The sequence below is a fragment of the Spermophilus citellus genome, assembly GCF_964194105.1.
Source record: "Spermophilus citellus genome assembly, chromosome: 13".
Lineage (NCBI taxonomy): Eukaryota > Metazoa > Chordata > Mammalia > Rodentia > Sciuridae > Spermophilus > Spermophilus citellus.
In genome coordinates this window covers 76,254,948-76,281,155 of record NC_138193.1, presented here as the reverse complement: position 1 = coordinate 76,281,155, position 26,208 = coordinate 76,254,948, and the positions used below count along the sequence as shown (strand labels likewise).

The window sequence follows — 26,208 nt, the reverse complement described above, 5'->3', positions numbered from 1 at the left end:
TGTACTTTATTCATTTAGGCTATTCTGGCACTTATTTCTCACTCTTACACTTTTCCTCCCTGCCTATTTAACTTCTGGAATCATCTGAACTCTAAAAACACATTTGATTTCTGTGTAGACTGGCCAGTGTGGATCTGATCTGAGTACCGAAGGGGAACCTCAAGAAATGTAAGATTCAGCTTGTTTATTTGTTGACAGGGGGTGAGCAGGTGAGTGGGTCCATATTCTATTTGAGTCTTTTACCATTTTAAGCATCTTATGAAGTCTTAAATAGCACAGATGGATGTGGTTGTGATGGGCATGGACTAAATGAGGAAATAAAAATAAATAGTTTGTGTATTGATTAGAGCTTGCCTTTAGATTGCATTTTTAATTTTAATACCATTCTTAAAAAAAAAACAAAAAACCTAGCAAGAGTCCTCTGAGTAGAGCCAGGAGGATATTTTAAACTTGAGTATTAGGCTGACTTAATTATATCTTCTCTGGGTAGACACACACATTGAGTTACTGGCAGGGAGGGAAAAAGGCCAGTTCATTTTCCAGTACATCTGTGAGTGCTGACACGTGCAGCATGCTGGAAGGTCTCTCCCATGGTTTGGCTTGTCAAAAAGGGTCAGAAGGGCAAAGATACAGAGGGTGGCCTCACCTGGAAGAAGATTGTGTATGATGGTGAGTCTTATCACACCTCTATCAGTCTTGCCACCTGGAAGCCTTAGCTGCTCCATGAAAGACACCAAGCAGAAATCACAGGAACTAATATAGCCCTGGAGAATGAGATGGCCAAGATGGCGGAAGATCTTAGTGATGAAAGGACCATCTCTAACTCCCAGCTTTACGACTATAAGCTCGCCCCTTCACAGTGTGGCTCTTACCTGTATCCCTCCTATTTTCTTTTCCTTGTAATGCTTTCTGGTCAAGGACACCCTATTATACCTTCATGGATAAAGCATAAGGTACTCAGGTGGGGACATTTTAATGAATAGAGGGTTGGAGGTATCTATAAAATTATGCATTTCAGGAACTCTGTTTCCTTTATCAGACTCACCCCTTACCCCAATAAATAAAAAGAGATCAAAGCAGAAACAAAAGAAAACAACAAAAAAGCCAAGCATATAATTACAAACCTAATAAATTATTCTCAGCTGGGCAGCTCTTAGATATCACAGAGTTTATTTTAAGGACCCACGGAGAAATGGTTAAAAATAATGAGACTTAATGCAAACAGTAAAACCACATTAACACAAAAATTGACAAGAAAAGAGTTTGTGTTCTTGGTTGGGCAATAAATACAACAAAAATACTTTTTTTTTCAGAATATTTATGGAGAATAGGAAATGAGATAAGGACTTTCACTTTCTAGACACTAACTCATGCCTGACCTGGGTCAATAATGACAACTTAATTGGCCCAACTCTTACATTTCCCAGCTGCTGACTAAGTTATTTTGCAGCTCAACAGGCAGCTCAGTTTGCAAACCCTTGGACCAAGACTACTCTTAGCAGGAGCTTTGCCCAGAAATGAGTTGGCACAATGGTACTTCAAAGCAAAAAGATTCCAAGAAAAGGATTCCTTCTCTCTGTGACTGGAGCAATAGAAAATGACTTCAGGTTCTCCTTTCTGGAGGTTCCAAGTGCTTGAGCATAGAATCCCTCTTTTCTAATTATAAAAGACACTAAAGGAAGTTTTCACAGCCTTCATCTTCCCCTTGGTCCCTCTTTTATTCTAGTAGAATAATTCTGCAAAATGATAAATGTCCATCAAAAGGAACCCAGTATAATAGGAAGAACCAGACTACTTTGGGCTTCCCCACATCTGGGTGTTGATGGCTTGCCCTTTCTGAGTGTCAGTATCCTTGTCTGGAAAGCATACATTAACTGAAAGCATCTGGCTCTTAATAAGTGCTGAATAATTATTGGTACAAAAAAAATCAAGTTTGTTAAAGTATAACTTAACAAATAAAATGCAGTCATTTAACTATTCAATGAATTTGTACAAAAGGATGCATTCTGAAATTACCACCACAATTGAGATATCAAATATCTCCACCATGATAAAAAGTTTTCTGTTTTCTTTCCTTAATAATCCAAATCATCATCCTGGGCTACTTTTTGTATTCATTGATTAGATTTTTAAAAATATGTTTATTATTAAATAGAATCATATATATTATTTGTGTCTGGTTTCTTTGTTTAGTATTCTTTTGAGAGATTTATCCATGTTGCTGTGTGAGAATTAGCAGTTTTTTCAGTTTTTTTTTTTTTAACTGATTGGCATTCTATTGTATGAATGTAACAATTTATTTACCCTTTGACCTGCTAATGGGTATTTGGATTGTTTTCAGTTTGGTGGTACTATAAATGGATCTCTCATGGATATTCTTAAACAAAACTTTTTGTGGAGTATGTATTTATTACTTTTGGGTAAAATATAAGAAATCAAAAGAATTGTTTTCCAAAGGGGTTTTATTATTTTATGTTCTCACCAAAAATGTAGAATTCCTGTTGCTCCATAGTCTCACAAATACCTTGCATTATCAGTTTTGAATTTATGCTATTCCAGTGACTATATAATGTTATTTCATTATTCTTCTAAATTGTATTTCACTAATGATGGATAATGAGCTCTTTCCCCACATGCTTTCTGTTCATTTGCAGATTTTCTTCTGGGAAGTATCTAGATCTTTCTCCCATTTTTAATTTGATTGCTTACTTACTTTTAACTCTAAGAATTCTTCATATATTCTTGATACAAGTCTTTTTTTCATATATATGGATTGAAAATATTTTCTTTCAGTCTGTGACTTGGTTTTTCATTTTTTTGATAGTATCTTGAAAAGCAGAAGTTTTTATTTTGATAAAGTTCAAAATAACACCTTTATTTTATGCTTTCTTGCCCTATTTAAGAAATCTTTGCCTATCTCAAGATTATACAAAATTTTTTCTTATGCTTTTTTTTCAAGTATTAAAGTTTCAGCTTTTTATATTTGAGTCTTTGATCCATTTAGAGTTAAATTTTGTGTATCACCACCCCCCAACAGATATCAAGTTGATTTTTGTGGGCAAAAATTATTCTTTCCCTCTTAAATTCCATAAAACAAATTCTTTCAGGATGTAGCTAGTGAGGAGGTTTTGCCTAAGTCATTTTTAAACACAAGTAGCATAAAACCAAACAAAGAAATTATATGAAAAGAAATCTGTAAACTAATATCCCCACAAATACAGATACAAAAATCCTTTTAAAATGTCAACAAATAAAATTCTGTATGTGTGAGCAATCTTTAGCAAAAATGCAAACTAGATACTTTCCCTTAGTTGCTCAAGAGCATCCTGTTTAAGTTTCATCACACTATGATACCTAAACTTGTCTCTATGACCTACAATGTGCTATGACTTCAACCCTAGCTTTTTCTTTAGCCAACTTCCTGCCAACAACTTCTTTATTTATTCTGTTCTATCTTACCTACACTGTGCATGTTCGCGCATGTTCTTTGTATAAATTGGATTCACACTTAAATACCATCTACCTTAGTAGTTTTGGACACTGGAATCTTCAAGAAAGCTTTAAAAAGTTATTTCTGCTTGTACTGCCACCCCTCCCTCCAAGAAAGGAAATTTAAAGAGTCTCTGGGAATGATATTCAGTCATGAGAATTATTTTAAAACTCCCCAGGGGATGCTAAAGTTCAACCTGAAATGAAAACCACTGAATCTCCTTATCCTTGTTCTGCCCAGAGACTCAGATCCCTCTTCCTGTTTGGTCTAACCAGTGTGTAGACTGGCTTTCAGCTGCTGCTTCTTGCTTTACAGTAAGTGGGACTCAAGGTTCCTTTGCCTCTCACCTCTCAGAATCCCAGAAGTTCTGTGTAAAAGGGACTCAGGTCCTCTAACCAGGAAGCTGGAAAAGGCAAAGCTAATTTCTTCCCACTCTTCTTTTTTTCTTTTTATTTGTAATGTGTGGGCCCAAAGAACTGAGAATTTGGAGGATCCTCAACTTTTTAATTGCATTTATAGGAGTTCTTACTCAATAAATCTCTTCCTCTGAAAGTCTCTCTAACTTTTCTTTCCTGAGTGATCTGGGGTGGAGGGTGGAGTGTCAGACTAGTGTTCTCATTTTTATATGCAAATAAATCACTTGATTATATTTTTTGTCCTTATGTTATCATGAATATTTCAAATGAATTTTATATGGTTCATATTTATGGTGTGGGAGCTAGTTCACTTTTTGGCTTGCTGCCTCCTCATCTGCATATACCATATCTCAGCTGATGTTGATTGGTCTCATTTACATATTCATCACGGTCCTATTTTCAATGATATTTTGTTATAAACTGGCTTTTCTTCCCCCTCCAGTGTTATAATAGCACGTAGATGTGTTTTTAAATTGTACTCATTTCCATACATAATTTTTCTGGTTACCATAAATCACCACATTGTCACTTACTTCCCCTACCCTAGTCAGTGTAATCTTCACACTTTATACCAAGCTGACATATGGCTCCGAAGTAATTAAAGACAATGTAAACAGTTTACAGTGCACTTTGCAAAGCCACTTCACATTGCAGAGAGCTTAATGATTTCTTTTCTTCCCCAGCAAGTCCCAAAGCAAGGAAGGGTAGGGAGGTGTGAGGTAACGATGTTGACTGATGGAAGGTAAGATGTGGACTGCGGCCATTTCATTTCTAAAGGAAAAGGTTCTGTTCCAAGTTCTATCCAAAAGACGCCTTTCCCTGTTAACTTATGATAGAAGGAGAGGGAATGGGTTAGGCTGGGCTAATGAGCAAGGCTGCAATGGCTGGGGCATGTACTTTCAGTCATTCTAACAAGAATAAAGATGAGAAGTGTGGAGGGGGGAGAAACAAGCTCTTCAATGCCATTATTGTGCCACTGAGATTAGATATTTCTGTTCCTCGATAACCCTGTGAATAGGCCATACTATTAATATTTTTATAGTTGATGCAGATGGGGCTCAAAAAGTACAACACAAGTGCAGATCTGATGGGAGAAGCAAATAAAGAGGTCTGGTCTCACAATGTAAGAAACTAGTCTAATTCCATGTAGATGAGGCACATTTCATTCTGGAATATCTTTTTCTGTTGCTTATACCCTGTGTTACTTGGAAAGGGAATTTGGTCTCTACAACCTGTTTCCTCGTCTGTAAAATGTCACTACTGATGGGACCTACCTTGCATGTGACTAGCAAGATGAAACAACTAACTATAGAACTTGATAACAGTGACAGTCTTCTACTTGTGCTGCCTTGGTCCATGAGCTTGCTTTCCCCTCAGTCCCATCCATGATCAACACAGCAATTAGAGTGCTCTTCTGAGTTCATGTCTGATTATGTCATCCTTCATACCTGCCCATCATCCCAACATACACACATATACATTCTTTTTCTCTTTCTCTCTCTTTCTTTCTCTCCATGCTTTACCACTTTTCTTACCATAAAAAAGGAGATCCTTAACACAGCTCCACATAGCTGAACCTCCTGCTCTCATAGCCTGCTTTCAGTTTATGAAACATACCACATTATGCTGCCCATCATGAGCCTTGGCATATGCTATTCCTTCTGACTGTAATTCCCTTTTTACACTCGCCACCTTCGTTTAGTTGGCCACATCTTACTCTTCAGATTACTGTGTCAATGTCACTGGCTCAGAAAGACCCTTCATAGCCTTGCTAGCTAGGGCAAAGCCCCGACTACATACACTCTCAAATCACCTCCAGTGTCTACAGAGTGACTGCCATTTTAGCAATTTTATTTTAATTTATGTGATAATTTAATTTCTAACCACACTATTGGACTTTAGATTCCAAGAACATAAGGGCATGTTTGTTTTTATTCAGTGTTGAATCCATATAATTGAATTGAATTGAATCCATTTAATAAAGCATTGAATCAGGGACATACAATAAATATCTGACAAGTGCCTGGATAACAATGAGTGAGTGAATGAGTATAATTAGCAGGGGGACAAGATAAGATAGCTCAATATAAAAGTAATATACTAAGTAATATGAATGACAGTGATCTGTAATGTAGGAGTTGATAGGCATATAAACCCTGGCTGAAGATATATTCTAGGCAGTTATATAGTTATAAATTAAAATATATAACAAAATGTCTGAGAAGTATACACAAAACAAGTGATATGAATATTATATCTGTTTAGACTCTTTCTGCTGTGAGAGGCTAAAGAAAATAAACTCCCAACAGGCTTAAAGGGGAAAAAATGGATTTAATGGCTCATTTCACTTGATGGCCAGAGAGGAGGAATGGCTTTAGAAAGAGTTCTATTCAAGTTCCAGTGTCCTCAGGATTTAGGCTCACTCTTGCATGCATTTTCTCTCTCTCTCTCTCTCTCTCTCTCTCTCTCTCTCTCTCTCTCTCAGATTTTTCTCCTGTTAGCTCCATTGCTCAGCCCCACCCCTGGTAGGAAGATGACAACAGCAGTCCTGGCTTCAAATCTTCTCAGGGTTCTATTCAGATAAAAAGAGGTGGCCTTTTCTTTACCCAATCTCATAAAAGTCTTAAGACTTAGTCTTGCTTACATCACACACCTGCCCCTGGTAGATCCACTGCAGCTAGGAGAATGTGGTGCTCAAACTGGGTTTCTCCTGAGTCATGGGCTCCATCCTTAGAGTTGGTGATACCCACCCCAACTTGGAATGAGGGAAAAAAGGCCCAAAAACAAAATTTAAAGGACTTTCTGACAGGAGACTGGGGGTGGGGGAAATGGAAACCAAATCCTGGTGGTCGGGCAAACAGCTAGTGTCTCCAAAGAAAATTAGTCCTGTTATCATGTGGAAGACAATGGTCTCTGTGGCCTGGGTAGTTGAGGAAGGCTTTTGGAATTAAACTAAGACTTGAAAGATGAATAGGATTTCTTTTTTTTAAATTAGTTATATATGGCAGCAGAATACATTTTGTTGCATTGCACACAAACAGAACATAACTTTTCATTTCTCTGGTTGTACACGATGTAGAGTCACACCATATGTTCAGTCATACATGCACCTAGGGTAATGATGTCCTTCTCTTTCCACCATCTGAATAGGATTCTACTAGCAGGACTTCTAGTTAAACATTTATTGAGTGCTTACTGTGTGCCAAGCACTGATAAAAGCCTCTTATGTTTATCATTTTTTTTCCTCCCATTCTCCCAGTAGGAGTCATTGGATCTGGCAACCGTAGTATTGTTGGGATCTTTGACAGACTAATTTAATAGTGTTGAAAAACAAGTGGGTATAGGCTGAGCAGTGATTGAAAGAAAATCAGGGAGGCAATGAATGCAAGCTGTTCTTTCAGAAGAATGATCTTAATGAAGAAAGAGGGAAAAGTAGCATGGTAGGAAGGCAGAATTTATACAGAGAGCTTTAAAAAATATTTTGTAAAGTATAGGTGAACTTGGTCTCATGGGCAGAATGAATGAAGACTGTGATTTGTGAAGAGGAAGATGTTGAAGGTACAGTCAGTATTTTCTAATTCTGGAAACTGGTTAAAAAGTAGAAAGAAGGAGATAAATGTAGGAAGGAGATGAGAACTGATGAGCAACCAAGAATGTGAAGGTGAGACAATGGAGTGAAGGTACGTCTGGTGACTAAGGGATACAGACAGTTTCCTGAGAGTTCAATTCATCCCCTGCTAAAGGATGCCTTAAGATGAAAAGAAAAACATGTTAAAATAAGATTATTTTATTTTTGCCATCTCATTGTGTCAGTACAGGCTGATTAATAAAGACATTCAGTAGAAATGAACAAGCTGTATCTGAGGAATTTCAGTTACTGAGCTAGTTACTCTGGCTCTTGGCTTATTGCTGCATCAGCTCAGCTCAATAGTCACACAGCTACAGAGAGGTCCCATGAATGCTGACCCCCAGTGAGGATCAGTCACACTTGCTGGATTGAAAATTTTTAAGGTGGATTATTTGCCAAATCTGATATTTCTGCCTTTATAATATGTCTCTATGAGATTATAGGGATGTTTGGGGACCCATGAGTGTTCATTAGCTATCCAGTCTGTTAGCAGGGCAATAGGCTAATTAATCCAGGAACATGCCTTCCTTCGTAAGTTCTCCAATTCTGTGGTTTCCCTGGTGAGTTCTGTTCAGGTGAAATCCCTGAGTGTTGAGGGTCCTTAACACAAGGTAAGCAGGTATTAAGCTGGGCTCCCATCTGACTCCGAGATAGAAATTCCTGATCACATAAGCCCCCTTTGAAACTCCTCTCATAACACACAGATGGGGAAGCCAAGCCCATGAAAAGTAAGGTGATTTAATCAAGGACACACAGTAAGTCTATATTAAAAGTAACACTCAAACTCAGGATTCTGTCCACTCTCCTCTAAGCGGGTGGCTTAGTTGCTGAAACACATCGCTCTCTCTGCACTTTGTGCTCCCTTTGTTAATGGATTCCTTTCTTGATTCCCTAGACCTCAGCAAGTAATATTCTTAAAGGGGGGTAAAAGAACTAAGAGGGAAATTGAGTAGCTTCAAAATGGAGAAACAAATGAACTGGAGGGTTGCTTTCTCTTACTGCAATAAAAATTATTTCTTTCTGAAATCTGTATCTGTTGCTGCACTTAGTGGCATTTAAGTTCTGAATCCTGAATCCTGAGAATTGAGACACAGTAAAGAACCAGCTCCCTCCTCCTATGGAACAGGAGAAAGGACCAGAAGCCTTCAAAAGGAGGACAGGGTACTTTAATTGTGGGTGAATTTGCTCTATTCTTCACTGCTGTAACCCACTATGAGAAAACCTTATCTAGGTTAAACCCTAAATTAATTGAGTCTAATAAGAAGAAAATGTTTGAGGTAATGAAGTAGTCTTCTCTTTCCAAAGGAAATCTCTGTCAGTGCTGTAAAGTTGCCTATACTTTTAAATGTTTATGACAATTACCACTTGCCTGTGTGCATGGCTTGGGAACAAGAAGTCTAGAGAGCACAAATGTTTGACCCTGCTGTCACTTACAAATTATCTAGAAATAATAGAACAAATCTCCAAAAGAAAAAGGATATAAGCAGAAGAGTTAGGCTTTAGTTTATGAACATTCTACTCACAGGGACTTTGGAAGCAACCCTTTAAAAAGCGAGAGAGAGGTTGAGGGAGACAAAAAAGAAAAAGAACACTTTTTAGATAGACTTTTGTCAGTTTCAATCAATGGTCCTACCTGGAAAGCTTCCACACTATTGCTTAGAAAGCATGACAAGGAAATTAAATGGGAGGAGATGCATATGGTTTGCTTGGCACATCAGTTTGACTTCTGCATACATAAGTCTCCATGAAGGATTGGTTCCAGGACTCATCTGAGGTACCAAACTAGGGATGCTCAAGTCTCTCATATTGGTGTAGTATTTGCATACAATGTATGCACATCTTTTCATATACTCTCATATACTCCCATATAAACTATCTCTAGATTACTTATAATAATATGTATATATGTAAATAGTTGTTATACTATATTGTTTAGGGAGTAATGACAGGAAAAATTATGTACATGTTCAGTAGACATATTTTTTAAAAAAGAAATTTTAATTTGCAATGTTGAATTCACTGATGCAGAACCTGTCAATATGGAGGTCCCACTGCGCAGAGTAGCATAGTAGATCTGATCTGAGATTGCTCCCTAAAGCCCACATGAGGCATTTGCACAAAGCGGTGCCTGATACATACATTTTCTCCAGGTCCCCAAATCCTGCAAATGCTCCTTTGGGAATGACTTGAAGCTTGGTGAGGACAAATCTCCTGAAAAGAGAGTGGATATAAAATATCACAACTTATGCATTAATAATTAATCAAGTGCCTATCATATAATACCGGTGAACAGCCAAGATTTACCAAGTGCCTGCCATTGTGATTGAGATTGCCTTTATATTCTCTCTCTCTTCAGCCTCGCCACAAAGCAGTGATGTTGGGACTCTTATTCTCCCCATTTTTCATGAGAAGTGTTTAGGGAGGATAAAAATCTTATTCAAGGTCACATGGCTGGTAAATGACAGGGCTGGGACATGAGCCTTGCTTGTAGCCTCTGCTCTATGCTATTTCCTAACCCCATGCAAAGCTGCTTCTGTTTGTCTACGTCAATTCCAAATACCTCTTCCTTCATTGTCATGCTCTACTGACCTTGCATCCTATTCTAAAGGGAAAATGAAAACAACAGAAGAAAACGTCCTCATGCTCGCTGTCATCAACACTCCATAGGCTGCCCTCTAATACCATGGAGAACTGTCCAGGGTCCTGACGGAGAAGAGCCCTCGCTATTCAGACTCATCTCTTTCCTTCTCTTCTTTCTAGTTCAAGTAACCACTACAGCAATTTCCTTTTCTTTAATTGTTTAATAATTTTATTCATCTATCTTCCCTCCACTACTAAATTCTTCCCATTAATAGAAAAATATTTTAAAATTTCTTCCATCTAAAAAAGTCTTCTATTACTATCAGTCATCATCTTCAGTTTGGCCATTTTCTTCTACTTAAAAAACTTGTCTCACCCCTGCCAAAAAATTCCATGCAGTAGCTCCCACCTCACTCAGGGAAAAAAATCCAAATTGTTTATAGTGACCTTCTGGCTTCTGGCTCTCTATTCCTCTAACCTCAGTTTTTTTTTTTTAAAGTTTGGTATACATTATAATTCACTCTGATAAGAGAGTTTGCAATGTATGCTTTAAATAATATTCCCAGATTCATCTCCACATGTGTGTATAATTTCCTAACAGTAAGACTTAAAATGCAGGGGTTAGGCTGTCCTTCCAAGAAGCAGGAAAGAATACTTCATTACAGAGTTCCCTTTTCTTATCCTGCTCTTGTCACAGAACCCTCTTGCTATTCCTTGGTTATAGCAGGTTCCTAATGATTCTGCATTTACAATTCTCTCTGTTTAAAACATTCACCTCCCAGATATCTTCATGGCTTGTTCCCTCAGCCATGCAGTTTGTTCTATTGCCATTTTCTCAATGAGGCTTTCCTTTACCACCCTATTTAAAATGACAATTAGCCAGGCTTGGTGGTACATGTCTGTAAACCCTGAGGCTTGGGGCTGAGGCAGGAGGATCATGAGTTTAAAGCCAGCCTCAACAATTTAGTGAGGCCCTAGAAACTTAGAAAGACGCTGTTTCAAAATAAAATGTAAAAAAAGAAAATAGGGGATGGGGATGTGGCTCAGTGGTTAAGTGCCTCTGGATTCAATACCTGGTACCAAAAAAAAAAAAAAAAAAAAAAAAAGACATTTCATCCCACATGGCTTCTGGCCCCTTTACTTGCTTAAATTTTTCTTCATAGCAATTCTGATAGTTCTACATTCTGTTTCATATATTCTTGTATTTATTTCTCTGTTCTTCATAACTAAAATGTAAGCTCCATGAGGGCAGGGATTTTCCTTTGATTTGTTACTGCTGTAACACAGTGCCTGGCACACAGTACTAGCTGAATGGCTAAATGATAGCTATGATACAGTCTAAAACTTATAGGCTCAAGGGTGAAATTACAAGTGACCCTTTGGGAATCTCTACAACGGGAATACTATTCTTTCTGTGTCTTTCCTCCTTCTGGCTTTGTCTTGCTTCACAACTGATTAACAGGGATTTAGTTTATTTTCCATTTTAACTCTACCTTCCACAAGGCAGTCTGCAGGCAGGAACTGTAATGAAACACTGTGGACTAGGACAGCTTCATAAAATTCACTACTTTAGCCTCCTGTCATCTGGTGGTGTTCGTGAAACCAGTTTCAGATAGAGCTGCTACAGAGGCAAACTGGTTTTTTCTTCCCCTTTGTCTGCATTTGGCTATCATGTGCACCTGCTGTGAGGAATCATGAGAGAGGATGCTTTGTTCTGCTCTGCTCTAAAGAAATTTCTGTACTTGTTGAGAAGGCAAAATCAGAATTTAGGACTGGCAGGAACCAGTTTTGTGCTATAGTTGAAGTAATAAGTGTAAGTGTTACTCAAGGGAAAAAATGAGAAAGGATCCAAACTACACAAACATATAGAGGAAAGGTTAGCTTTGAGCCTGGGCCTCAAAACTACCATGTTATACCAAAAGTATCATCTCTATAAAATCATTTAAACAAAAGTGCTATGATTTAAAATTAGATGTAATGGATCTGGAGGAGGTATAAGACAGCCACGTGTTCAGGAGGGTGCACAGCTGCTATTCTACCGTGTGAATTTTTCCAGGGTATCCTGGGGTGTTGGTTCTAGGATGTTCCTACCCACAGCATGCCAAAATCCATGAATGTTCTGGTCCCTTATACAATTTGGTGTGATGATTGTGTATCGCCTATGCCTATCTTTCTGCATACTAATGTATAAGTCATCTCTACATTACTTATAATCTAATACAATGTCAGTGCAATGTAAATAGTTTAGTTTAGGGAATAATGTATAATTTAGGGAATAATGGCAAAAAGTCTGTACATATTCAATACAGATGTACTTTCCAAAAAATATTTTTGATCCACAGTTGGTCAAATCTATGGATGTGGAGGACTGATTGTACTGTGTTGCCATTATTTGGGTTTAGATGCAGATATTCAGCAATTTATTATAAAATAGGCTTTGAATTAGATGGTTTTGCCAAACTTTAGGCCACTATAACTGTTCTGAGTACATTTAAGGTAGGCTAGGCTAAGCTATGATGTTTAGTAGGTTAGATATATTAAATGCATTTTTGATTATTTATATTTTCAGTTTATGGTGGGTTTTTCATGTTGTCAGTCTAAAAGCATCTGTATAGATTAAGTTTAATTTACATTAACTTTTTATTTCACAATTTCAAGTTAACTTTTTGCATACATTTATTGCTAAGATAGACAAGGAATTTTTCTGTAATATTGAACAGTTTATTAGAATAATTTTAAGAATGCTTGTAATTTTACCACTAAAGATGATTTTAATAAAATTTATATTTACTTGAAGGTTTATTGGAGAAAATTAAATTTTCTACTCAAAGATGTACACTCTATTTATTACAGAAGGTATATTTTAACAAGCAAATTCCTGATAATGCATTATAACGTTGGTGATCTAGTTGTAGTCAACTAATTCAAAGGATGTGTGCAAACTTCCTTTAAACTAAGAACACAGGTAAAGGCATAATCTTGATGAATTTTCATTTTAGAAACAAAGTAAATGAAAGTCTAACAGATTAACTTTAAAAACACATTGCAGCATTTAAGCTTGCCTTGAGAGAGTAAGCCTAAGTAGAATGCAGAAAGACAGCAAAGAGGATCAAGGAAAACAAAAGCTAGTTCTTTGGAAAGATTAATAGAATGGAAGAAAATCTGTCCAGATTGACCAAGGGAAAAAATGAGAGAGAGAAACAATGAAAGGCATGAAAATGTGCTCAGCTTCAGGTAGAACAGGTTTTAAATTAGAGAATTCTGATAATGATTTATAACATTAGATTTGAAAAATAAAATAATATGGGTAATTTTCAAGCTGGGTGCAGTGGCATAGGCCTGTAATCCCAGTGGTTGGGGAGGCTGAGACAGGAGGATTGGGAGTTCAAAGCTGGAATCAGCAAAAGTGAGGTGTCAAGCAACTCAGTGAGACCCTGTCTCTAAAGAGGGCAGGGGATGTGGCTCAGTGGACTCATTCCCCTGAGTTCAATCCCTGGTACCAAAACAACAACAAGAAAACAATATGGGTAATTTTCACAGAAATACAATTTTATAAAAACTGACTCAAAAAGATACAGAAAATTGAATAGATCCATAACTATTAAAAACTGGTTGGTACTTTAAGAGCTATACACCAAAAAAAAAAAAAAAAAAAAAAAAACAAGTTCAGAATAATATGATTTTAGAAGTTAACTTTAAGGAATAGCAAATCCAAACATACAAACTATCTTAGAGACCACTGTTTTAAACAAAGTACAACCTAATTTTATGTGGATTGTTAACATCAGCAGCAAAAATAGACTAGAACAATAAAAGAATAAAAAATTATGCCAAATACACTTATTAACATAAATGGAAAATATAAAATAATATAGTGGCAATACAAACTGAATTGTATATTCAGTTTGGGTTTGTCTTGGAATTCAAGGGCTGCTTGATGTTATAAAACTTCCTCAATGAAGTTTTTATATAAATAAATTAAAAGAGGAAAACCACATGATTTAATTAATAGGCACAGAAAGTGTACTGATAAAGATGATACTCATCCATGCTAAAACTTTTTGACAAAAAGGAAAAAGGGATATTTTAAATCTCAAAAAGAGCAAAATCAAATATTAAAATATCATGCTCAATGGTGAAATACTAGACATATTCCATTTAAAATTGGAATAAGTCAAGGATGCCTGCTATTACCTCTTCTATTCAATATTGTTCTGGATACTCCAGCCTACACAGTAAGAGAAGAAAAAAAAGAAATATCAGGATTACTGAAGAAACACTTTTCATTTTCTATAGAAAAGATAACTGTATACACATAGGAAGAAATTCTACTGTATAACCATCTGAAAGATCACTGTTAGAACTAACAAGAAAGTTTAACAAGGTAGATGGGTGTATGATTAGTGCAAAAAATTGATTTGCATTCTTTTGTTCTAATTCTCCCACATTAAAGTAAATCAATTAAATGTTACATAACTTGAACAGTATGAAGAAATTAATAAAAAAAAGACTTAAGACTTTGGGAGACTAATCAAATATTTAATTAAAAGAAATAAAAGACCCGAGCAAACAGAAATAGGAGGTTTATACATAAGAAACCTCAATGTTGTAAATAGGTACATTTCAATCTATTTTAATATATATAAACTCAAGCCTGACCTGTCTAAGTTAAAATAGTTCTAAAGAATTGGAATAAGATTGAGAGAATCAGCATAAAAGGCAATACAATTTTTATAACACAGTGATTAAAATACTCTAGTATTAACAGGTATTCAATCAACTAATAGAAGAGAAAAAAGAGCACAGTAACAGACCACAAACAAAAGAATATGAGAAATGACAGGGTATCATTAGAAATGAATGGAGGAAGATAACTAATCAGTAAGGGATGATAGAACTATTGATTATTCATGTGGAAAAAATAACATAAGACCTCTGATTGTTACCATATTAAAATCTCAATTCCAGGTACCCTAAAGATCTAAATGGAAAAATTAACACTTTAAAAGTTTTAAATAAAAGTTAACATTGTCCTCAGAAGACATTCTTTTAAAAGGATACAAAATTAGTGTACCGAAATGGAAAATTTAATAAATTTAACACCATTAAACTTATAATTTCTGTAAAAAAGACATATAAATCAAGAAGATAAGCTATAAACTGATGAGAAATGTTTTTAACACAAATAAAGTACATTGAATTGTGGAGAACTTTTCAAAATAATAAGAGATATACAGACAACTCAGTAGATAAATTGACAAAAATATGAATTGGCAATTCATGGAAGAGAAAATGCAAAATGGCCAATAAACATAGGAAATACGCTCAACTTCCCTAGTAATCAAGAAGATGCAAATTTAAACAGTAATTAGATACTATTACATAGGCAAACATTAAAAGGAAAACTTCACAGGATCAGTGCTGGCAAGGCAATGGAATGAGAAGACATTTTTACACTCTTGATGGAAGGGTATTTTGCTACAAGTGTTTTCAAGAGCCATTTGGCAATATGTATTAAAGTGGAAAATACAAATGCCCTTAGCCATGTTTATGCCATTCTCTATCTCTATCACATGTGCACATGGAAACAGGTGAAAGATTAATGATTGCAGCATCATTATGAATGCCAAAAAACTGAATTCTTACATGTTCATGAATAAGAGCATGAATAAATATTAATATACTGTGATACATTGAGACAATGCCAAATTATAAAGCAATGGAATTAACTGACTATAGCTGCATAGAATAATTGAGATAAATTTCCAAATCATAATGTTGGGAAAAGAAAAAAAAAAGTTGACAAGCTTCATGTAGAATGTGAACGGTATGATAAGAGTTTTATGAAGGTTAACAACGTGCAAAACAATACAGTATACTGTTTTGCATTAATCATGTATTTTCATTCTGTAGTTTTGATGCTTTGATTTTGGGGGGCTTTGCTCACTCTGAAAGAACTGTGAGCCTACCTTTTATTTGCAAACCAACCAATCTATAGTTAAAACCTCCAAACACCTCCTTTAGCAAGCTTTTGCATTCTGTGTCATGATTCTCTTGCTTTTATCACCCCTGGGGTCAGACATCTGGGACAGTCCCCTTTCATTTTCAGAGACTGAAGTTATTCAAATTAGCCTATATCAATCAGTTTACCTTGTCTGTCCCCTAGCTTGCCCAGATAAAGTTTTTTGACCACACTATTCCCTTGCTTACTCTGTCTCCTGACTGATAGGGTGTTTCCCTGTGTGTCCCCCTACCCTCCTGTGGTGTGATCCCATTTTGGGGGGGGGGCCTGTGAGTATCACAAAACAAACTATATTTTCAGTGGCAGCTGACTCTTGATCTCTTGGCTTCACCTTACCTGAATAACAAAGTCTGTATTTTGAAACATGTACAAATATGCATGTATGCTTATTAAAAGGGAAATAACTTCTGAGAATGGCTGGCCCTAGAATCAACTAGTATTTGCCAACAAGAGGAAAAGGAGTGGTATGAAACAGTATCTAAAATGTTTTGGTTTTTTTTTTTTAAATAAAAGAACTGAACAATTATGGCCAAATGTTAAGATTGGCTGAGTGATATTCTATGGATAATTGTTATTCTGTATAGTTCATGCTTGCAATATTTGATCAATTTCTCAAGATTGAAATTCTCACCAGGCTATATCCCAAGTATTCTTTATTTGTTTACTTGTTTTTAAACAGAGCTGTTTAAAAGTCATCATCATACCATGTTAGTCAGATGGCACCTTTACCCCACTCTCAGGGACATAAAGCACATGAATGGTTTCTGTAAGTATGCACAATTCACCAAGATGGCTCTGAGAATTTTTTTTTCTGGTTTATATTGCAAGTTACTTAATGTTTCCCCCATGATAAATGGGATGGGTGGGATTTGATTTTCTCTTTCCTGAAATTGGGAAGCTGTAGGATTCCCTTGAACTCTGTCTCTGTTAGAAGCAATTCATATTTTGGGCAGTCCATTCACCCTTGGCCAAATTTAATTTCCCTGTCTGGCTTAAAGGAGAATGGTTTAAAAGATCCCATAAAAAGCTTTTCTGGCAGCCTGGAAAATGGCCAATATTCTTTTTGAGAAAGCTGCCTTTTTATGATGGCCCAAGTGTAAATGACACTGTGCTCAGTGTTCTTTGAATTTCACACGAGTTTAAAAATTAAAGTGAGAACAGCTTGGCAGAGGATATACAGAAAATAAATTGATCATCTTCCTGACCTCAAAATGCTGAGTTTTTGTGCTTCATCTTGTTCAGGTCAAATTCTTACCCTAATTAACTTTTGGGGATGGTGTTTAGGAAAATTCTCCAGAGAAGTAGATGGAATTGAATAAACAAACCATATAGGAAAAAAAAAAAAACTAGTCCAAGTAACTAGAATTAACTCTTTGCCATGCTCTTGCAGATAAACACTGCACTTTCAACATCATTCGGGATCTAACTGGTTGCATTTCTCATGTTGCAACACATGGGTTTGTAGCTAGGGGGTGGTGGGAGCAGTTGTTCCGTAGGAAGAGGTGGTTTCAATATATAAATTGACCTTAAGTTAAACATTTTTAAAAACTTCTTCACATTTTGGCTCAAATCCTAACTGTCTAGGTCATTGTCAAATACAGAGAAATTGATCCAGCTAGCATTAAGCCCATCACTCACTTCCGGCTTGTAAAAGTTAAGGGCCAAGGATTCATTGGGGAATATAAAATCTCCCAGTAAGGACATCTTGGTACAGAAGCATTCATGTTCTCTGTATCCCTCTTCTATGGTGTGGGAAGGATGCTTGTTCTTCACATGAGCTATTTGAAGGGATTGTCATGCATTTTCTGCATTTAGGGGGAAGCAACATGATTCAGGTGTTATGTGCAAGATAAAGGGTGACCAGTTTCTTTGGGAGAGAGTTGCAGATCCGTAGACAATTAGGCAAGGGTGTGGATTTCTTGGTGAGCCAGACCTGGACCCAGCAGAAGGGAACAGCTTATCCCGAGAAAAAATGGATTTGCCTGTATAGAGAACTGACACCCAAAGAGAAGTGGACACGGAACTCAAGACAGAGTCAAGTCTCCAGTAGGTGGGCACTGCCAACCCCACAGGATCTCCCATGAAGAATAAGCATTAGCATTTGGATACCTGCCACACTTCAAGGGTCCCAAGGGCTGATGGCCATTGTGCCATTAATGATAAATCCAGGTCTTTTCTCTCTAATCTCTCTCCCTGCTGGGCCCAACCCAGTTGGGACCAGAAACAATAGCAACTGAAGAAAGAAATAAAATAAGAGAGAAGAAATGTCTTCCTCACCAATTGTGGGTTTTCAAGCCTGAGGAAAGCTCATGCTGTGGAAGACTGCTTTAAACAGGATGAAAGAGTGAAGCTTTGATACTAAATAGTGCTGGACTTTAATTATATTTATGCAACTGGAACAGCTGTGGGGCCTGTCCATAGCTTCATCTGGGGCATAGAAAAATGAGTCAAGAGTGTATATTTGCCTCCATCTTGATCAATACATTATGATTTCGGAGTTGGTGAAACCCTCCAAGTCATCCTTTGTGATGCTCCATCTGTGGGCAAAAAAAGTGTTATGAACTTAAGGGGTAGAATGAGTGGAAATGCAAGCAAAGCCTCTTTATTTAGCTCCTATGATCTGGGATGGTGAGCCATTTAGGACAGAGAAAGCAATTTGGCTTATCTCTTGGCACAATTTAAGATAGTCAAGAAACAACTGCCAGTCAGATGCCAATGGTGGGGACTGTCTACCTGATACCAGAATAGCTGGCTGAAGGAGGGGAGACCATTTATTCAGGTAAACTACCAGGTTTACCACGAGGCCCTTGTGTTAACTCAGCCCATAATGCCAGAATGAGTTGTTTAGGGAGATTTATTAAAACCTCACAAGATAGAAACTCCAGTGAGGTAGGCACCACACCAGCTAAGCCTCCAATCACACCTCATTGTCCCCTGATTCTCTGTGACTTCTCCTCAACAACCTTTCTGGAGTGACGATTCTTCACTTTTATCATCTCCTTGGGAGCACAGGCCTTCTAGTAGCTGTTTGAATCTGCTTTCCTTTTACTTCCTTTTGTGTCCCCTTATCTCAACATCTGTGCTGGGCTGATAGAAGGGACAAGAAACCACTGCTTACTGTGTACCACTCCTGAATTACCTCCTCCTTCCTGCAACCTTTCTCCAAGGTGGTGAGACTTTTCTTCCTAAGTTCGCCCTCCCTTGTTTGCAGCAACTGGTCACAGAATTGCTCTCCTCACCAGTTTATCACCTGCTCTCTTTCATCTTCTTACCTGAATATGATACTTCGTTTATGATTCATTTTCATACAAAAATCTTTGGATGAAAAACCAACATGATGAAGAGAAAACATCACTGGGATCAAAATCAGAAGTTTGAGCCCTATTCTGGCTCTGCTACAAAGTACTTAAGTGACTGGGAAAAGTCAAGTCCCATCTGTAAACCGGACAAGTTGCACCAGTTGATCTCTAAGGCTCTATAGGTAATTTTTACAATGTGGTTAACAGTGGGATTCTCTTCAAGTCAGAGACAATTTTATATTAAGTACTCAACACAGCATGAAGCTCATCCTAGGGGATTAGAGAACAAGGGCTAGACTTACTTTTTCTTGAGTCAAGGTCAACATCTCTTGAGCCTGCTGCTTCTTCCCATCTCTGCCACTACCCAGGACCTGCTCTCATCCCCTCATGTCTGTAGCCTTGGCTGTGACAGTAGGTCAGGTCCTCCTCCTCTGATCTCTAGTGTCCAACCTGGCTCATTTATGATCAGAGAGGTCCTCCTAAACACTGCTTACCATTGATGTTCTCCCCCTCAAAAGCAAGATAGAGCAAAAGCCAACAAAAATTAAAAACAAAGCCCTTCTGTTGTCCACTGCTGCCTCTCCATCAACCACTTGAGGCTTCCACAATTTGCCTCCCCTTTCTTTTTTCTTTTGGTACCTGGGATTGAACTCAGGGGCACTTGACCACTGAGCCCCATCCCCAGCCCTATTTTGTATTTTATTTAGAGACAGGGTCTTGCTGAGTTGCTTAGTACCTTGCTTTTGCTGAGACTGGCTTTGAATCCTCAATCCTCCTGCCTCAGCCTCCCAAGCCACGGGGATTACAGGTGTGTGCACCACCTGCCCCTGCACCCAGATCCCGCCTCCCCTTCCATTCCAGCTAAAAGCTCTACTACTTCCTGCAGGTGAACTCAACTGTCCAGACTTTTACCACTTGATGGCTTGTGTTAAGTTTTGTTCTAAAGTAGTTCAGGTCTTGATCCTCTCTCCTAAGCCTATGGGATGGTCACACAGAGTAGAAACTTGTTTGGATTCCATAGAGCTCAGTCAGTGCTTTGCACATCTCACGTATTCATACATGTTAGTAGATGGGGAAGAGTGATGTTTATGATGGAAATTGTTCTTAGTTTCAAGGCATCTGAGTATCTCATACTGTAAATCAAAGAAATTTTCAGTCCATTTAAAATTATTCTTCCCATACTGATCAGTTTTGTTCAAAACAGCATCTAGAATATTTATGAATTATAAATAAGGAATCTAAATAAGAACTTAACACAGACATGGTGAAAAATGTGAAAGTATTTTTATGATCTGAGAGAGTAGTTGGTGTAAAGTAAAAACTGCAAATCATTGACCCATCAATGAAATCTAGCCCAAAGCAGATTTTGTTCAGTCCACATATTATTTTTAAAAAATTTGAGTTGGTTGCCAGCACTTCAGATTTGTGAGAGTTCTTCTAAATTGTAGATTTATAGCTAAATTTGTAGATTTATAGCTATATAGATGTAGCAACACTGGGTTGCATTCCCACATAATCACAATTGGCTACAGTTGAATTATGTGTGATACCTTAGATGTGGCACGAACTGCCAGCTGGCCAGAGTCTTGCTGGTATGTTTTGCTGTTTTCTACCTTAAGACTTTGAGATTGGGATTTCTGGTATCTGAAAACTCACATTGTGAATGGGCTTGAACTCTCTAAAACCCAGGGATTCTCTCCTGGCTGCTTGTCATCATTGCCTGGGGGAGTTTTTACATGCTCTAAATCCCTAAGCTTCATCCTGGAAGGGGGTGGGCCATAGGCATCCTTATTTTAAAAGCTCCCCAGGTGATTTTAATGCATAATGAGGTTGAGGACCCCCTGCTTTGCAGCAGTAAACTGCTGTGATCAGTAGTTAGTTGGCAAGCACCTGTGAGAGTTGATGGGACAGGTTTTTACAAAGCTGCTCTTTCCTACATCTCTCTCCTTTCTGCATGTGGTTAAGGCATAATCTAAGCTGTTCCTGAGAACCTAGGAAGAAGGAGAAACCCTAGATTAACACATTGATATGATTTTTTTGAATAATAACATAAATAAAGAAGTACATATTCCCTCGGAGACTTCCTTCTTGGATCCAAAGAATTCAATTTGTATTTGGGTAACTTGGCCTGGATCTGAGTGGGGAGGACTCTACCTCAGGTATGTAGTGCAGTGAAAAGGAGAAGTGTGCACCCTAATAGAGAAGGAGAACATTGGGGTGAGATAAAACAGGCCAGAGGAGCATGCAGGGTTAAGAACCAGAGTAGCTGTTGAAAGTCAGAGGGCATCCACTTGTTCTTTTGACAGATATTTGCTGTGTTCCTATTCAAATGTCAGACATTGTTTCAAGCCCTGATGATATAATGGTAAAGATATAAAAACAAAAACCAAGTGTCTGCCATAATGAGCTGTGTTCTTCATGGAGAAGTGGGCAATTAGAGTTTGATAAAAAACAGGTGTAGTAATGGGGCAATTAATTAGATTGAAAAGAGGGTCAAACCCACATAAAATAAGGGGACAAAAAAGAAACATCTATTTAAAAATTACATACATACTTACATATGTATAAATAGATGGATGGAAAGACAGGGAAGGAGGAAGGGAAGAAGGAAGGTGGCAAGTGTAACTACCTTGCATAGTTATTCATTTACAAATTATTTAGGCAGCATTTACTATATGACACATTTATCTAGAGTTTTGGTAAAAACAGTGGTGAACAAGATGTATTTCCTTCCCTACCAAGTTTAATTCCATTGTGAGAAACACACACACACACACACACACACACACACACACACACTGTATCTAATAATTATAGTTCAGAGTGTGTGTGGTGGTAATGATGATGATATTTTCTGTGTGAGGCACTGTGCTAAATATTTCATTTTCAGCATTTACTGTAATCCTCAAAATCACCTTATGAAGTAACTATAACTGTGTCCAGTTATAAAGCAAGGCATTGAGTGGTTTACTAACTGATCAAAGGCACAGCTAATAAGTGGTAGGTCTGGTTCTCAAACTTGAGTCTGACCCAAATCCATGCTCACAAGCCTCCATATATCTATGGTGCAAAGAGATAGGAGACTGGGACCCAGCTGGTAGTTTTAATGAGAACAAGTGGGATGAATGATAACAAAACAGGCCTGGAACTTAGATGTTTTATTAGAAAGGAGGCAAACTGATTCAAAGGGAGACAACTGTCAATCGGAGGTTGTGGTGTGAATTTGGGGAAACACGAAGATATTCCAAGAAGGTGAAAGGAGAGATTTGACTGCAAATTCTTCAGAGGCCCAATCTATTATCAAATTAATTCAGAATTGAGTTTTTGTTACTGAAGATTCTGAATCTTGATCTGGATAGAATTCAGTTCCCCCCTCCCTGTTACAGTGCTTTGTCAGAGTGAATAAACAGAATTCCACTTTAATGACTCACCATTGTTTCAGACAGTATGTGATAAAATGGCAAATATATTATGACTCTAAAGCAGTTCTTTCAATCCTCTTGGTTAACATCAACCTGATTTAAATGTTACTTTTATTGACAACATTTAGGTCAAGATGCAATAATGAAAGACAGCTGTCACTTACGGGTCAGTTTGGAAGTTACTTCTGCTCAGATAGGAGAAGATTAGCTAGGAATAAACTCCCTTCTAGAATCTTCGGACTCTGGCAGTCTGACAATTACCAACAATGAGACTAGAAGAAAAGCTGATCACTGCTCTATGAATCAAAGATTAATTTACGTCTTTCATAAAGCACTTACAACTAATTTGTTTTTATTTACATGTTTCAAACATTTAATCAGAAAACATACACATTGAATAATCATCTTTTACTGACTATGAAATGCAAATGTAGAATGTTCAAATGAACTCTGAAACAAATGGATAAATTTATTTAAAATAGATACAAAGAAAAGTGAAAAAGATTTAGTGCTCAGAATGCAACCTTGTGTCCAAATTTACTTCTAAGATTAAAAAAAAATGTTATTATAGGATTTTGAAGAATAACTTTTAAAATTATTTCACTTTTCTGGTGATAGCCTGGTGATATCTATATCTAATTCTTAAGAACTACATATGAATTGACAGAGGGAATGATTCCCTGAAAAAATTAACTTTCTCTGGTAATGGAAAACATTTTTTAAAGCATTGGTTCTTTCAAATATGAATCAGAGATTTTCCAAAATCAAAGTAAATAGTTCTGCTTTGCATCAGAACACAAATAATTATCAAGCATGCATTCTATTTTTCAAGATACCAAGTGCAAAGCCCAAAGCAGGTCCTGAATAGATAGTACATACACTGAAGTAGAGGAAAAGCAATGTTTGTCTTTCATAATACTTAATTAGTAGAAATAACTACCAATGATTAACCAAAACACAAGAACTATTCATTAAAAAGGGACTGAAATCTACAAATGATCTTCTCTAGAGAGTAACTGTGTGTGACACAGGAACAGCTCACTGGGGCTGCCGTGCAACAGTGATATAATCATATCAACACTTTGCATTTAACAAAGTGCATGTCTTCAATTTCCAGAAAACAGGAATATATTTCATGTTACTCCAAGAATGAGATCTGTGTCTTGACTTCCGACGATGTTTCCTATTTTGACAACATCCATTGATCTAAGAAATGAATGGATATGTTAAAAGAATCTTTGCACTAACTTTACTCTGAAGTGCGGAAGCAAGGTGCTGAGTCACTGCTGGTGAGGATCCAGGTTGACATGGCCTCCACTGGGCTCTTCTCATTCTAAACTGTACAAAGCACATGGATTCTTCTACTCTCCCCACTGACCACTTGAAAGGGGCTTAGCTTTGGCTAAGAGGAAGAAAGAGCCAGGGAAATGAACATGGATTGAAAGGTCCTAGGATGTACAGTTATTGGTCAAAACTGTTTACCATATGAGGTCCCTGTTAATTCTCAATGCAGTGTTGCAAAGCAAGATTTAAAAAAAAAAAAAACAAAACAAAAAACTAACATACAGTAAAATTGTGCATGTGTGTGTGTGTGTGTGTGTGTGTGTGTGTGTGTGTGTGTATGTGTGTACACACAGGCATAGATCCATGAAACTACCACCACAGTCAGATGTGGAACAGTTCTATCACTACAAAACTCCCTTGAGGACACACTGTCCCCACTTTTAATACCAGCCCCACCTCTGATATCTTCCCTGTCACTGTATTTTCACCTTTTCTAAAATGCTACCTTTGTGGTTTTATATAGTCTCTAATCTTTGAATCTGGCTTATTTTGATCATTATAGTTCACTTGAGATTCATCTATTTTATTATGTAGGTCAGTAAATTGTTGGTTCCTTTCTGTTGCTGAGTAGTACTCCATGATCTGGCTATACCATTGTTTGCTTACTTCTTTTCCTGCTGAAAGATTTTGGAATTGTTTCCGTTTTGGGGTGATTACGAACAAAGTTTCTATGTGTATGTTTTCATATGAATATGAAGTACTTATTTTTTCAGAATAAGCACTTGGGAGTGAAATTACTCAGTTATATGGCAAGTTTAACTGTACAAGAAAGTACTTCAGTGTTTTCGCAGAGAAAATGTACATATTTACTTCTCATCTGCCACATTGAGAGTTTCAGGTACTCTGTGTCCTTACTAACACTTGGTGGTGTCAGTTTTATTGCATTTGCATTTTTAGCTGTCCTAATAGCTGTGCAATTTTATTACATTATGGTTTTAATTAATTCTTCAGTGGCTACTGATGTTGAACATCTTTTCATGTGCTAATTGTCATGGCTTCTTGGGTGAAGGGTCTATTTAGTCTTGCTATTTTTGTTTTTTTTTAATTTCCTTGTTTTCTTTCTGTTAAGTTTTGAGGGTTCTTAAATATTCTGGATATAAACCTTTTGTTGATGTGAGATTTATAAATATTTTCTCCTAATCTGTGGTTTGTTTTTCATTCTCTTACTGGTATCTTAGAGCAAAAGCTTTTAATATTGATAATGTCTATCTTTTTTATGTATAGTGTTTTTGATGTCATGTCTAAAAATTCTGCTTAACTCTAAGTCATGGAGATTTTTCTTCAATGTTTTCTTTTAAAAAGTTTATAATTTTGTTTGATATTCAAATTTGTGATCCATTTTGTGTTTATTTTTGTATAAGGTATGAGGGTTTTTTTTTTTGTTGTTGTTGTTGTTGTTGTAGGTACTAGGGATTGAACTGCCCAGAGGCACTCTTAAGCACTGAGCCACAACCCCAGCCCATTTTAGAAATTTTTACTTGAGACAGGGTGTTGCTAAGTTCCTGAGGTTGGCTTTGAACTCACAATTCTCCTGCTTCAGCCTCCTGAGCCACTGGGATTACAGTTGTGCACCACTGTGCCCAGCCACTGTTTAGTTTTGATGTCACAGTAATGCTGGTTTTATAAAATAAGTCAGAAAATATCATTTAGATTCAGTTATCTGATAATTTAGCATATTATAAGCGTTTTGAGAAAAATTATAGGTATTGATACCTATCATAAAAGAAGAAAGATCTCTAGCCCATAACCTAAACTTCTACAATAAGAAATTATAGAAAGAGAATAATAGATAATAATAGAGTATAGATATATGAAAGAGAGAATAAAAACCAGGGGAAAAAATCAAACAAAACCCAAAGTTTCTTCTTAAAAAAAATCAGTACAACTTGACAATTTGACAAAACTTTTAAATGACCAAGAAAAATTGGGAAGAGACTCAGATACTAAAATTAGCAATGAAAGATGGGACTTTATCCCTTACAGAATGAAGAGGATAATAAGTTATGC

The 26,208-nt window shown here is 36.9% G+C and overlaps 1 protein-coding gene and 1 long non-coding RNA gene across 6 annotated transcripts in view; one reads left to right on the top strand and one right to left on the bottom strand.

The window, feature by feature from the left end:
* LOC308632269 overlaps window positions 1–26,208 on the top strand; it is a 371,322-nt gene that overhangs the window by 146,435 nt on the left and 198,679 nt on the right. The gene's annotated exons all lie outside the window — the stretch shown is intronic.
* Window positions 1–26,208, bottom strand: part of FSHR (follicle stimulating hormone receptor) — a gene marked incomplete at both ends in the record, with an annotated part of 152,859 nt that overhangs the window by 79,136 nt on the left and 47,515 nt on the right. The window contains one exon of the mRNA XM_081264226.1: window positions 9,674–9,745. Coding sequence (XP_081120352.1) covers window positions 9,674–9,745 — 72 coding nt within the window. The remainder of the gene's footprint in view (window positions 1–9,673; window positions 9,746–26,208) is intronic.